At 39.6% G+C, this 15,561-nt stretch overlaps 1 protein-coding gene across 1 annotated transcript in view; it reads right to left on the bottom strand.

The window, feature by feature from the left end:
• The window catches only part of DGCR2 (DiGeorge syndrome critical region gene 2), a 54,028-nt gene that overhangs the window by 15,049 nt on the left and 23,418 nt on the right, over positions 1–15,561 (bottom strand). Inside the window, exons 2-4 of the mRNA XM_009330844.1 lie at positions 15,141–15,173; positions 10,219–10,341; positions 767–892 (exon numbers count right to left, since the gene is read on the bottom strand). Coding sequence (XP_009329119.1) covers positions 767–892; positions 10,219–10,341; positions 15,141–15,173 — 282 coding nt within the window. The remainder of the gene's footprint in view (positions 1–766; positions 893–10,218; positions 10,342–15,140; positions 15,174–15,561) is intronic.

Here is a 15,561-nt window from a genome sequence, read left to right as displayed (position 1 = left end):
CGATAAGGCAGGGACTAGGATGCCGACAGTGGCACTAGCAGTGCTGCAGGTGAGAGGGCAGGATCACATTGAAGTGATATTTTTGAAGATTCCTGATTGATTGGTGGGAGTAACATGGCGAAACCCATTCAAGTGCTACATCCTTGACAGACTGTCTTCAGACAAGCAAGTGAAGAATTTCCTTAAGTTCCCCACTCCCTAAAGAATATTTTTATCCCTAAAGAATATTTTTCCTATTAAAAAGGATACAAAACTCACAACATCAGAGATGCACTTAATTAACTAATAATAGTGCAACGTCTTTAAGATCATCTTCCAAATTACTTCAATCAAGAGCAATCAATTTTGGTCCGTCCCCCCATCCCCCCCCTTTCCAGGGGAACAATCCTACATGCAAGCTCACATCAAGAGACAAGGGCTAGACTATCACCCCTGCTGCAGGATGAAACCATCACTTAAACCATGGGCTTAGTTTTCTGTAACCGCAATGAGTTATAACAGGAAATTGCACCTCTGGTTTCACAAAACCAGGATTACTAGGGAAGTAGAATTCTTTGCATGTATTGGCCTGCTATATAAACTATGCAATATAATGGGACACATAGAAAAGGAACGTACAAAAACCTTAAAAAGCACTGCACATGAATAAAATCTGGTCAAAAAGCTATGCAAGAGAAAAATCTATTAATTTCTCCTTAAAAAAATAGCCTAAATTGCTAAATTAATTAGCAGAAAGATGGCCCAGATTTCCCAGTCTGCAACTTACTGCTAAATCGGACAGGCTGTGCCACATTGACGGTGTGAAAGCGGGTTGCCTCTCCTCCTCTCCCTCGATTGTGCCTGGAGTCCACATTCTCCTTCCCATGGTAAGTTCGCTGGTCCCCTGTCAAGCCTGGGGACCAGAAGAAATAGTCAGTACCGGTGAAAGATGCAAGCAAAGGCAGATTTCATTTTATTAAACTTTCTCTGGGTTTTAATTCAAGACATATATGATAAATAACATAGGTAAACAAAGATGGTAGATCCCTGCAATAACACCTTGGCCATTTTACATGGTACATAACTGAAATACCTACAATTGAAAAGAACCAACAAGCCATTACACGAGTCTTGCAGAGTAAGCTAAATATTTTGGCAGATTCTCAACAGCCTGCAGTTGTACACAGGACTTGACGCTCATCATTTCAATCGCTGCAGCAAATGCATCATCCCCAGTCCGTTTTATCTGTTCCTGTTTACAGAACTACCCACTCTCCAGCTGCTTTGTTTCTCAGTTGTGTGTTCAAGGGTATAAGACAACTTCTCCAATACGTTTTCCAACACATTCTCTGAGATCTAGGACAAAATTAAAACCAGGAAAGGAAACCTATCTTCAGCCAGAAGAACAAGGTTTTTCATTCACTCTCAAGCTTCTAAAGGAAATGTTAGTTCATTATTTCTGAAACAAAAAACATACACACCCTCATCTCAGTGTCAGGGCTTCTAACGGGCATACCTCACAACTGGATTCAATAATTTAGGAAGGACACAGTGCAAGACGTTATTCCAGAAAAGGGGCTGGGAGGCTCCATATGCCTACCAGGAGTAAATAAGGAGCGCACAGTTCAGGTGGAGACGCTACAGGATGGGCCGTAGCCAGCAAAACTAACAAGATCCTAAGCAGAAAGGCTGGCACAGTGGTGGGGAGAAACCTTTGAGAAAGGCAGAGATGAGCACCGAGAAAGATTAATCTGGAAACAAGGGATTAACCTTAAAAAGAGAAAAATTAAGAACCCAAGAATGTAAGCATTAGAAATATCTACTAGTATGTTATTTAACACTACTAGATGTTATTAAAGGTAATAGAGTTTAACCAGCACAAAGAGCTATGCAGACATTCATTTCTTCATTAAAAAATCAGCTTATTTTCCTTTAAAGCTGATTAGCTCTATTGAGCCTAGCTAAACCAAATAAACCAGTCATGGTCCCAAATAAAGAGGAGCTACATAGTCTTCTTCAACAGGTTTAACTACATCTTTTGAAAATACATTCAAAACTACATCATTAAAACTTTCTCTTTCAGACTATCTTTAAAAAGCAAGACGTCCACAGCAATTTCATGATAATTTAAACCCAGAGTTGGAGACTGTTCGCTGTATTACCTGGGGGGAAAGACCTCCAGAAGACCCACCATCAAACAACGCACTCCTTGAAACAAATGTTAGCACTGATGAGCAAAAAAAATCACTAGCTGGAGCCCATAAACAGCAGAGTAGCTTTGCATTCATCTGGCTCTAGCATACCGAGTTTGCCCTGGGTTAATGGGATAAGCAAGGGATATTTAATTATCACATTATCCTAGGAATTACATGTCTATAGAGATCACCCATTAAGAAATGGCTGTGCATAATACACTCACGTGGCCTTACAGGAATAAAGTAGTAATCCTACTGTTCAATATTAGAATAAGCTATTTATCACAGGCAAGAAGTTGGTGCCAAGAAATTCAGTCAGTGTACATTTCAAAGGACACTAAATGGTAAAATAATTTGACAGTGAAGATCACTGATTATTTTTCATTACTTTAAAGGCCAACCTATTTTTAGTTTTAGAATTTGATTATTCTTAATCCTAACAGTTCAGTAGCAGTATTTACACTATGATTTCCAGAGCAATACTGAGACACTAAAAAAGCAAATCTTTAATTATAGTAAGACTTTAAAAATAACGCTAACTAATATAGAATGCTTTATCAAAGATGAACTGAGCCCAGCATGGGAAGCTCTATTTTCCCATGGCATTAAATGGTAACAACGAAACCCAAAGAACCAGTAAGAACCAAACGCACAAAAAATTCGTTCCCTTTCAGAAGTGAGAGCAGATGCAACACCATATGGCTGACCCTCGACGGCTAAACAGAACGCCCACAAGGACTTAACAATTTCCCTCCCCCAGGAATAAAACAGAAGTTCACAGGTTTTAACATGCGAGGTTAAGAAAGGGTTACTTGGGCTAACATCTTAAATTGACAGAATTTCTGCCAGTTGCTTTGAAAAATAGCTACACAGATCCCACAAAAAGTGAGTTCCATCAGTCCTCACCCAGGAAGCAGGACACTCAATTCCTTCCTCAGCATCTGCCCGTGTCAGCAGACTCCCTGCTGAAACCAGGCAGGACTGAAGAGGCAGAAAGCAGCCACCACAAGTCACTTCTCCTTCAAGCCCAACACTGACAGCTGCTTAATAAACTGGTGCTCTTCAAATATTAAGTTGCTTCTATTTGACCTGAATTTTTGGTCTCTGAGAAAAGCAACGACGACAAGTTTTTCCAGGGCAATAAAGAAAGGGATGCTAACAAGCCTCTAAGTCACTTGACTGCCATGAAAAGCCGTTGCAGATTCTGGTGGCAAAGGTGTAATTGGACTGGTTTTCTATTGTACTTTTTCAATACTCTGCAGAAGAATTTTCTATGTATTTTGCTGTTCCTGCTTCCTTTATAAAAATATTTTTATCTTTAAAAATAAATTAATAGTACCATGGACTAAGCTTTAAGATAACAACCTAAGCCAAAAGATCACAACCTAACCATGTTTGAGTGTTTCAGAAAGGAAAAGCTATCATTTTTATTGCTTATGTGCATACTTAACATTCTGAAAGCCGTAAAATTTTGGAAGATCAGCTATTTTCCAAAACCTTTATTCTTCTAAATATTACAACCACAAGCAATAACAGCAACAGTAGTATTTTTACTGGCCAAGACAGATAGTTCTGTTTCCTTTGACTTTGTACAATTATACGAGAAATGTAATTTGTTTGTTAGTTGATGGGGAAAAGGGAAAAATGAGTTCAAGGAAAAATTCATGGGGCGCAATTTTTTTTCTCCCCTCGAATTCTATAGAGTGGTGGACACGAGCATCCTCCAATCTGTTTCCAAATGGATCAAGTCATGATTAGTATTCACCCAGCTCCTTCCAATTTACAGTTGCTATCTAATTCACCCTAGCACAATCACAGTCTAAGTATAGTGCTATACATCAAGAAAGTTGCCCAACGCTGCTGATTCTGTGACTATTTTCAGTTGTTTAAAACTTCAAGCTACCAATTCAGAATGGAAGTTTGCCATGCTGGATGGCTCCTACTACATTTTATATTGGTAAACTTTTGCAGACCTGAATCAAAACAGTTCAACAATTGTTCAGAACAAAAATTAAGAGATTGGAAGGGGAAGAAATTTTGCTTACATTTCTAACTACCTTTTAGTTGAACAAGCACTGTCACTGCAGCCTGCATAACACAGCCCTGCTAACTCACAGAAAAAGCTTTGTGCCATGCATACAAGTTTTGCTGTTCCTGTTGGGCACACAGAAAAAACGGAGGGGACAAATGCAGTCAAGTTAAAGTCTGAAAGAAATATGAGCTTGCCCATTATTCATAGAGGCTGGAAGGAATTCAGTTATGTTGTCCATACTCTCCTGCGTACATCCACGGAGATTACTCTGCAGCATTTATCCACAGGATCTAAGCAATGCTTTCTTTGCACGCGGTGTCTCACTAGGGGAAGCCAAGCACACAAGCAGAGCAGAAAGCTCCTTTTTCATCCCACTCAGTGCATCCATCATTTGGACCAAGTAAAAGGAAGCAAAAAGCCAAGTAGTGCAAATGGAACGTAAGCCGAGGAGCTGAGACCACACAAAAGTGAGAGCTGGCACCAGCTGAGACAGGAACAGGCTAGAACATACACATGCCGAGCAGCACTGCATGGGGGAACAAACATGATGCCAAATGGAAAACTGTGTTCAGAGGAGCTAGAAGAGAAACTGCAATCTTCCACACACGCCAAGGCCTGCTTTGCACCAAAAAAAGGCCAAGCAGACAGAAGACACTGACTGTAATATAGAGAGGTCCTTGTAGGGTCAGGACTCAAAGGGGTGAATATTGGATTTTGGGGAGCTGAACTACTTTCCAGAGTTAATGTGTCACAGATGACAAGTCACTCAAGCCAAACCCTTCACGAGGATGAATGTACTATGTCAAATCATGTCAAAATTAAACTGTTTGTGAAGCAACCAGGTCTTGTCATATCTTATTTGTTCCAAGATTTGAGTTGATCCTGTTTAAACACACAGATTCTCAAAGTTTACATAAAAATCTGCCTTGTCCCCGAAGCTTCAAATTTTCTGTCCAGTATATTACCTACTAAAAGCTTGGAAAGCTTTTAATTCCACCTGGTAATTTGAGAGGTGAGAGAACTTCAGGATTAAATCCAGTTTTGTGCCTAAAGATTTGGAAATACAGTTCAGAAGTCCCCAGAGAAGAGTGATTCTTCTGAGATCAAGCAGCTCCATGCTTTGCGTTATCAATTGTATTATGCTAGGAAATAGATGCCAACCAAGAACAGCATCCTGCTGTGCTGAGCACTATTCAAAGTAATAGACTGACAGTAAAGAGCTTATAATTTAAACAGCACCAGGTAGGTTAAAAAGGATGCATTATATAGGAGTTCAGCAAGGGCTCAGAAAAGGCGTGGAAATGATGGGAGATTTTTATCATTATTACCTAGGTTTAAAAAAAGAGATGTACTAAAAAGTGCACAGATGTCAACAGTCACTTCAACCAAACACAATATCCTTGGCAAAACAAAACACAAAGCTGTTTATGATCACTGCAAAACAGTGTGCTGCAGCTGCTGCTTTATCAGCTACTGGCCATACCTTCAGCTGGCTCCACAAAGGAGACTTTGCAGACTCAAAGATGATATAGTGTGTATGTGCTGGGGCAAGTGATCTCCAAATCTGCACACTTCTTCCTGATACAGTATCTGGGGAAGTCCTTAAGAACAGCATACAAGATCACATTGCTCAAGATCAGCGTTTACAGTTAGCTTCCTAGCAAGATCGTTTCTGTATGAAATTAGGCTCCCAATCTCGACATAAAAACATGTAAAATCATACTGTTTGCCACGGAACTGCAGGGCAGCTCATACTACCGCTAGCCACTGCTTGCAACTGCTGCCCCAGGACCACTACCACCAGGATGGCCAGCTGCCCAGTGCTGATTGTGGCCTCAGGGCTGGGGGGGGTGTGGCGACAACGGACCCTAAGCATTCACCTTGCTGAAACTTTCCAGTGTTCTTGTTTCTGAACAAGCAGGTCTAGAAAACAGTACTGAGATATACCTTATAAAGGAAGAATGTGGCATTAGGCAAGGGTGTGCGCACTACGGGGTGAGCTGAAGGTTTTCAAATTCAGATGCTGGGATAAGCCCAAGGACAGCTGATGGCACAATCTGATCACTTATTCCTGGGAAGAATGCCCTTTTTAAAAAAAATAAATAAATGAAGGAAGGAAACAGAATGATCACCAATATAATTGCAAGCTGAAAAACTGGTATGCATAGGATTTATGAAAGGCACTGGAATTCAAGACATCCGTTCTCTGTTCATACGTAACAGAAACAAACATCAAGCCTGTAGCATAAGAAAAAAACCACATGTAAACAGCCAGCGCTATACTAAACCCTGCTCCACTTGTACTGCTGAAAATAAGTTTTGACCAGAAGGCCTGCAAAGAATGTAGCATATTTGGAGAAGCTGATCTGATATTCTGGTGGAAGCAAAGCTGGAAATCCAATGAGCAGTAAAAGGCAAACTGCAGAGCCCCTCCTTCTTAGGGGTGTAAATACAAACCTTTTATAAAGGTGGAAAAGTTATGTTACTACTTTGACTCCTTGTATAGAAACATAAGAGGAAGTGAGTAGAAATAATAAATTCCCATTTGTAAAAGTCCCTATTTAATGTATTAATACCTGTTTCTACCATTCCACAGAATACACCACTTTGTGATAAACTATTTTTAGGATCAGTTACTGTTGATACGGAACAGTACATAAATTTCATGAGTCTTCACTGCTTAAGTAGAAGAGAGTTGCCGGCATATGCTACATAAACCCTCCCAGTAATTTTTAGTACGCTCACAAGAGCAAGCAGCCATTGGTTTTAGTCTACCAGAGAGATGAGTTGAGGGTAATCACTGCTGCAAGTTCCACTAACATTTGTGTGCCTAGTGGGAAGGGCAGGGGGAAGAGCACTTTACACATCACAAGTTTGGGACTGAAAGGAATTCCATGTTTTAAAGGAAAATGGTCATTCTGAAAAGAAACAGTAAGAATAAAAACAGCTATGATGACTATCTTCAGAGAAATATATGGTCTAGCAAAAATAAGCATTTCACACACTTATTCAGATTGTCAATGAATTAATGTCTTACCTAATTGTGTTCCGAAAAAAATGCCAGAAGAAATTATTCTAACAAAAATGTCTTAGGGTTTGGGGTGTTTCTTGTACTTCAGACAACACGTGATTACCAAACTAATTTATTAATTAATGATCCTCTTATCTTAATAGGAGCTTTGTTACTAACATGAATGAAATCAGGCCTAAAAAAGGTGAACTAAACCAACAGTGCCAAATAACTTAAATGGCTTTGTATTAAACCTTTGAAAATACCAACATGACTAAGTAGTCATCGAAACACACCTTCATCACCACCACAAAACCCTAATTCACTGCCATTGATCTTTTCCAAGTTATTCACGTTAGAGTGTGCCATTAGTAGCTCAAAGGCTGAAAAGTAACAAGCTTCTCAACCAGATTCAGAGTCCTTTCTTGCAAGCTTTCTTTTCATGCTTCAGAGAGATTTCATACCTTTTAATTTAAAGATATTTTAATTCTCCAAGTTTCACAAGTCCAGGTGGCTTCACTAACTAGTTCTTTTAGTGTTCAGTCTGCTTTTATTGAAATTAAGAACCTTAATTAAAAAGTATTTAAATTTAGCTGCATCATCTCATGATTGCTCATCTAAATCCAAAGGTATTTTCTAAGTTTAAAGCTGCATCATTTCTTGTTAATTCAGTGGCCAAAGAATAAAGTTATCACTCCTGAGTATGACTATGTGCTACTATTATTAGTAGCATTAGCTCCCCGGTCAACGTCCCAGGACTTAGTCTCTCCTATGACTGGTCACATCTGTATCGCTTTCACCAACATAAGAAAACCGTGCTCTTCAAAACTTATTCTGGCCTCAGATTTACATTCATTCATGCTATTCCTTTTTATACTCCAGCACGCCATTCACATGCACTCCAGCACACCAACCTGTCCTTATTCTTGACAGTTCTGAATTACGCATGCCCTTCAACACCCATTTCAGGTCACAACGCTATCCCACCAATTTTTTGTTACAGGTATAATAGAGTTTTTACATCCTACACCAGTACTTCTTGTTCCTCTGGTTCGCTGGCTACACTCCTTGCATTACTGTGCAAATATCTCAGTTCTTTCATAAATGCCACACCCAGCTTTCTGGCTGTTTTACTGAGCACAGCCTTTTCACCAATTACTTATCCAATTACTCTTCTCATCAAGTGGAATACTTTCCTTCTCTATGCTGTCCATCATTTACCCCTCTAGTAATCTTTATGTATGTTATTCTCCTCTTCCTGTGTACAGACATGGCGATGAATCAAGTCTCTCCCACACATCTCCTTTCATTTCTTAACCTAAAGTTGTTCTCATCATGTCAGGCCAGACAGTCCAGTGAGACCTACACCCCAAGCACAAAAGCAGAGTCTATCTACTGAGAAATGTTACTTTCATAAAATCCTCTTCCTAGCCGTATACCAAATATTCTTTGTAACTCCAGTCCTTGAGTCAACATCATCCTCCATGCTTAATTTGCTGACTAACATGCCAGGCAACAAGAGAAGATAAAAATACGGTTTTCTACTAATGTGGATGTTCTAATATTCCCACAAGTGAAGCCTTCAGTGCTTTTTAAGTAAATCCAAACATTAACGTGACTCTGCTTTCCCCTAGCTATTGACTTCCATTAATGTCCAGAATTTTATTAGTTCTCTAGTTTTTCACATTTGGCCAAAGTTAGCTAAAAAGGAGGAATAATAACAGCACAACTATAAAAGCATCTTTCTTTAGGACATCCACATCATAAAGAATATCCTTAGAATATCAATGGCACAGCTTAAATTTCAATGTCAGAAGAATACCAACAGTTTTTTCCCCTGTGCTGCAAATACATACACTCACACAGACTAGCCAAAAGCTTTCTAAAAAGAGCAATGAACACATTCTTTTAATTTTTTGTATGTAGCACGCACTGGGGAGATGGCTAACTATAGCACAGTTTCAAAGTTTGAGCGTTAGATTTCTCTAATTCCACTAGAAAATATGAATATTTAGAAGAGCTTGTTGCTGTAAAATACCAATGTTACTATTTTGTAGCACCTTTCTAAAATAGCTCAAAACCCAGAATGATGACAGACTGAATGCTGTGATGACAATGCCGCAAAATTCATGTGATTCTCTCCCAAGCAAATTAAGTAGTTCAGTGGCAAAGAACTTCTTAAAACAGTTTTTGAATGTAATTTATTCACACTGTAGAGATAAAAGTTTTGAATTATGCCACAGTTGAATTCATGCCTTCAAGTTCCTGCTTCATTGTTCTTAGGAAAAAAAAGAAAAAAAAGTTACAGGTCCCTTCACTTTGGGGGAAGTTGCACTGGCCTGTTTGTCAAGAACAAATGAAAACGTTCAAAATTGCAATCATATATTCAAAATCAAAAATTTTTGTTTGCTTGTTTTTTAAAGCCAGCTCAGTATCCAGTAGCTTTAGCAGAGAACCACTGCTGGTGATAGGCTCCTGAAAGCATATGATCACAAGAGTTTATGAAGAGTAAATACACCAGCTTGTTTGGCAGAACAAAGTTCTCCGCTTAAGCACAAGAAGCATAATCAGAACAGGGAGCAATAAAACAAGCTCTCTACCTAAGTCCAACAATGCCACCCAGCATAGTTTGAGTGATATACTCATACAACCAAAACAGTAATTCTGAATTTAACCACAGGCCTATGTATCATTTCGGTTTAACCACAACATGATTTTTTCCTTGTCATGAAAGTCTCTTTTTAGATTACAAACTCTCCTCATCTCCAGGATACCTACTCAGACTGTAAGAATCAAAGGATAATTCAGACAAGCAAAAAACTGTTTATAGCGTTAGTTGCATAAAATTAAGAGACGCCAACTCAAAGTTTGTTAATAATGGGTACAGTTCTACCAAACAATCTCCACTTTCAAATAAAAATAAGCAAGCAATCTTAAAGAGTCAAAGTACTGCTGCAAAACAAGCTGACGCTGGGATGAGCAGTCTTCTCAGCTTTACTTACCTGGACAGTCAACTTCATCACTCTCATCCTCGCAGGTGGGCCATCCATCACACTGCCAATTTGAAGGGATGCACTGGATGGTACCACTCCGACACGCAAACTGCCCTGGGGTACAGCGGAGCTCTAGGAAAGAAGAAGAAAGTTGTGCTTTGTTTGAAGTGTTATTTATTCTTGCAAGTCTATACACATTAATCACCCGTCATGTAACTTATCACTGAAGTGTAATGGACAAAACCTCTGGAAAACTCAGCCTGTTAAAAACTGCTTCATTTCAGATCACTTCTGTGTTTTAAGCTGCACATTTGTGGTTTTAATACACAGGAGGGCCAGCTTCCAGTGCTTGGGAAATAATTCTCTCAGACATCCATAGTAAAAAACTTCCTGATAAAGATACTATGTGAGCAGCTATCACCATACGTTACCCATTTACTTCTCGTGGGGCACTGAGGACTACTTGTTCACTTTTCTCAGAACCAAAGTTCAACAAAAATATGCTATGGCAGTTAAGTGCTAGATTACACAATAAATTGAGAATCCTATTTCCACTCCAATCACTACGGATGCCAGGACCTGCTAGACTTGCACAAACGTCCAGCCTGATTTAGAACCATTTCATAGAACTATTTGTAAAACAATTTCTATATCCATGAACATGTTTTCACTTTCTAGCTTAAGCGCTTTTGTAGAATTTCTCCATACGAACACATCCTTTACAAGAAACTGTCAATATCTGCAAACATGTAGTTCCTGCTTCTGCAAGAGTACTGCCTACTTGCCATCATTATACTGTCAGACCTAATTAGCATTATAAAAAGTACAAATTTTTTTCAAAGCTTTTTTATATCAATTCCATCTATCAAATGCCAGAACCTAATAATTCAGCTTCATTTTGTGTCCCTCAAAACATTTTGCAGGGGAAAAAAAAAAAATCTGTCTACACAAGTGAACAATTCTAAGCTTGTTTACAGATGGCAGGCCTGCAAGTCGCTGTTAGCATCCATAGGTTCACTTTCACACCAGACCATCACCGTCCATCTTTCTTCTGGGTGGTGGCTGTCAATTTTCAAACCAGTGTTTTTGAACAATTTAGCACGTTTTCCTCTCAGGGAGCTACAATAATCCCAGATAAGCTACGTCTAGAGAACAAGCACCTTTAAAAAAAACAAAACCAAAACCAAGTGTTTTAAAGTAAAACACACTCATCCCTGATTTTGAAAGAATCAAACAGGTAACTGTTTTGCAGGGAGAAATCTCTAAAAGAAAATTTAAAATACAGGTATGTATTCTCCCATCCACAGTTTACAACCCAAGAAAAGAGCTGTAATTGCAGTTGTTACCTTCTTGAAACACGTCTAAGTAAATCAAGACAGAGGTCACATTTAAGTTTTCGGACAACATGACCAGGCATAATAAAACCAGTCATCATGCACCCTCAATAAAAGCTGTGCCCCTACACCTAGTAATTGGTATAGGATATTGATAACAGGCTTCTAATTTGATGTTAGACTAAAATCCAGTTCTAGTACTGGTTCCTCTTCAAATCACAGACCTGCTCTTCCAGAAGAATAAAAGTGGGCACATCCTCTTAGCAACCACCTACTCAGAGCAAACATTCAGGTCACAAAATGGCTAAGAACTCACACAGACCTGCCAGCCTACTGAACGGCAACAACAGACCTTACAGCAAGACAAGAGTGCTTTCACCCATTTAGAGTTTTACTCAGTCCAAACAGCTAACAGTGAATGAGTACAGTGAAAATGGGGGGGGAGAGGGGGAATCAATCTACCAGCTCAGGTCATAATGATTTCCCCCCACCCAGAACAAAAACTGAAGTAATTTATTTAGCCCAAAGAGGGAAAGGGGGAATAAAACCTTTTATTCCCCCTGATTAGGGGAATAAAAGGTTAAGCTTCACTTGCCCAATGTAGCAAGGGAGAAAATTTAAAATCTATCTTTAAGTTGGGGGGGGAACAAAACAAACACAAAACCTCAAGCTGAAGTTAAAACTATTCAAATTTCAAGTTCACAGGAAAGCGTCAACTCTTCAGTAAATCATTGCAGCTTCTTTCACCACTTTTGCGCAATGTCAGAACTTTCTAAGAAACCTTCCACTGCGTGCTACTATCGCAGTTTCAAGTACAGAATTTACACTGGAGCCTGTAGTAGATATTTTAACACGTGAAAGACTATGCCCACCCCAGCTCCAGGTTTCCATTGCATCCACCTGCAGTTATGGCAAAATTCAATTCAAAATTCGATACTTTAAATAAACTCTTAATTTTTTTACTGCTTGATTTTAATGGAAGTCACACACACACACCCCCTGTGAAGAAAGCTATTCTGCAGCCCTCTAGTTTCGCAGGCAGCATCCACCAGGAAAGCACTACAAGCCAATGTACACATGGGATAAACAGTAAAGAATACTTTTGTCTCTCTACAATTTCATACAGCTATTACTATTTTATGTACAATTATGTATGACTGGTTCAGATAAAAGGATGACTCCATCCCAATATTATGGGCATTAAAAAAATGCCAGTTACATGCCATAATGTCATTACTTCCTGTATTACAGACACTCCTCTCTGAAGAATGTGGATACATGGAAGAGTACAAAACATTTCTATTAAAACACCACTCAAACCAGCTGAACAATTGTTCCCAATGGAAACCATGCTATGTCAGATGCACTAATTATTTCAGACCAAGGAACACGAACTGCTACGCAATTCTATTGCAGAGGGGAAAAAAGTGACACTAAAAGAAATACTGCAAAATGAAAATCTCCATATTCTGCAAACACTGCCAATAACACCTCCTGAGCCATCCTAACCCAGGGCCCGTATCCCCACGTGTTATTGAACTACCTAAATCATTGTGCAGTTTCTGGAAGAATTTCATCTGAATTGTTTTGCTTCTACATGTTGTCTATTGTGGTTTAGCACAAAGAGAAACAAGATGCAATCATCTGAGAAAATCTAACCGCCTCTCTCACTTGTGCTCAGGGTAGGTTTGGACGTAGCCGATGGCCTCCTTGAGGACTGATGCTTAAGATCAGCCCTTTCGGACACCCCTTGCCATTGATGGAGTACAGATTTCCACTCAGGCCCCACCATACGCATACCGGTGGGCTGTCATCCGGACAAGACACGGCAGTGGGCGGGCAGCTCAGCAGCACAGCCAGGAGCGCGCAAGGGCCGCCTGCCAACACTGTGCCCTCGGCCCCATGAGCCGTGCACAGCCCTGCCCGCCGGGCTCAAGACTCCCACAGCAGAGCACATCAGCTAGCCAGGGGAGGAGCCTTCAGAGGTAAGATACAGACACAAAGATAGATGGAAGCCTATAATAAACCTGTGAGATACTCGGCCAAGGAACAGAGAAATTTGGGAGAGGCGAGGATGCACAGGATAGGTGCCAGTCTCCACAATCCTGTCAAGCATTTAATTTCAGTAGCCTATTTTTAAGTCAAAACAGCATTAAAATGAAAACATTTCAAGCCTGTCTCTTCACCGCAGAAAAGGCAAGTCACGCCACCAGCAGAACAGGATTCATGAAGTATGAGCAGTAGCGAACACCAGTACAACACAATGTAACCATCCATCTTTCCTGAAATGCAAGTAATCACTGAACACATGGTCTGACTTTGTACTTTCCAGGAGTGTAGTAAATAAAAACTGTTTCTTCACCCATGTAAGATTTCCAGTTCTTCAAAAGAATAGCAAAGTTTCAAAAATACCAGTCCCACTTCTGTCCCTAAAGTCAGATATCCCACACTGTTCATAGCTATTGATGGTAACTCACAGCAAGGAAGGATGAGCATGAAAGTATCTTAAACTATCACCTCCTAGCAGCACTAAAGCCACGTATTTTCCACCAGCTGTTAAAGCAGAAACATTTTGTATTTTCAATATTGCTTGAAAATACGTAATGGCACAAGTTCAGCTACAAGCAAGCAGCTGTTGCAGCAGAGACACCGATACAACATTAGCTAACGGCATCAACAACTGCCTAGAAGCGAAAAAATGGAAATGCAACCACCGCCAGCGTTCACGTACAATGTGACAAGTTACATTAGCAGTATTATGATTCACATATGAAATTCTAACACAAAAGGCTGCTTTTTCTTTTAAGGATCAGATGCAGTCTTTGCTATGCTACAGAACAAAATTTAGTAGACTGAAATCTCATTTTAGAGCAATTAAATTCATCTGGCATTTGCTGGGAAGAAGGGAGGCATGTAAAACACTGAAATAGCAGCAATTGCAGTTCTTGCACTGTACATAATATAAACTTACAAAACATCACGAAGTTCAAGCAGTGTGAGAACATAAAAACACTTCAAGCAGCAAGGTGTCATTATACAGTCTCTTCACTTTATCGTCTCAAAGCACTTCTAGAATGTTAACCCTCAACAATCTCGCTAACCACTGCATCCTTCTGCCAGTGGTTACAAAGTACAGAAAAATTACATAGCTTGCCAAAGGCTACAGATAAGATGAGCCTACGAGCAGAAGTCAGCTGTCCTGACCGCGCTTCCATGCTTTCACACCACCACCGTGTTTCTTCCCAAAAACCCAAGCAACCTGCCAGTTCACCAGCACACTCCTACCTGAACGAACGTTTGTCTTTCAGAAATACCAACAATTAATAACAATGCATTCTCTGGTAACATGTCACCTGTTATCTCTAGCAACAGTTTATTAAGAGCTACAAATTGGCCAGATGGAGCAAGAAACTCCTTAACTTCATACAAAAAGAGGAGAAGAAAAACTGAAATCAGGTTCAGACCATGTAGACCTTGTTCTACAAGCTTAATATATAACCCAAGATAAAACTTACTGTCAAGTGAAGGCCAAAAAACCCAATACCAATTTGTTGGGACACAGTATTAGATAATGTAACCTGCCCACAAGTCACTCACCTGAAAGAAGTCTCGCCAAAGCTAGTCGTGGACCTGTAATTTGAAATTTAAAAGAAAACTTACAAAACAGTTGGAAACTTAATTAATCAAACACCACAAATAACAGGCAAGATTATAAATAAATTTAAACAGTGCCACACAAACAAGAAGTCTTCATCTCCTTTAGCTGCCAAATATTATTCTTCTAAGTCAGTCAGTGACGAAACAGACAAGATTTTTGACTAACAGAAAAATCTAGGTTTCATACAGGAAAAAACTAAGTTTTCAAGGTGGTTGCTTACACTCTTACAGAAAGCTTTTTGTTCCAAAGATTTTTCCAATTACATGCTAAATGCCAGGTGTTTCCCAGCACTCATCACGTATTAACACAGGGCTCAACTAGCTTTTTTAATTTTCTTTACAGCACGCTAATTTCCAGATT

This window comes from Pygoscelis adeliae, unplaced genomic scaffold (assembly GCF_000699105.1).
Source record: "Pygoscelis adeliae isolate BGI_AS28 unplaced genomic scaffold, ASM69910v1 Scaffold358, whole genome shotgun sequence".
Classification (NCBI taxonomy): Eukaryota; Metazoa; Chordata; class Aves; order Sphenisciformes; family Spheniscidae; genus Pygoscelis; species Pygoscelis adeliae.
Note: the sequence above shows the minus strand (reverse complement) of the source record. Positions and strands in the feature narration are given on the sequence as shown.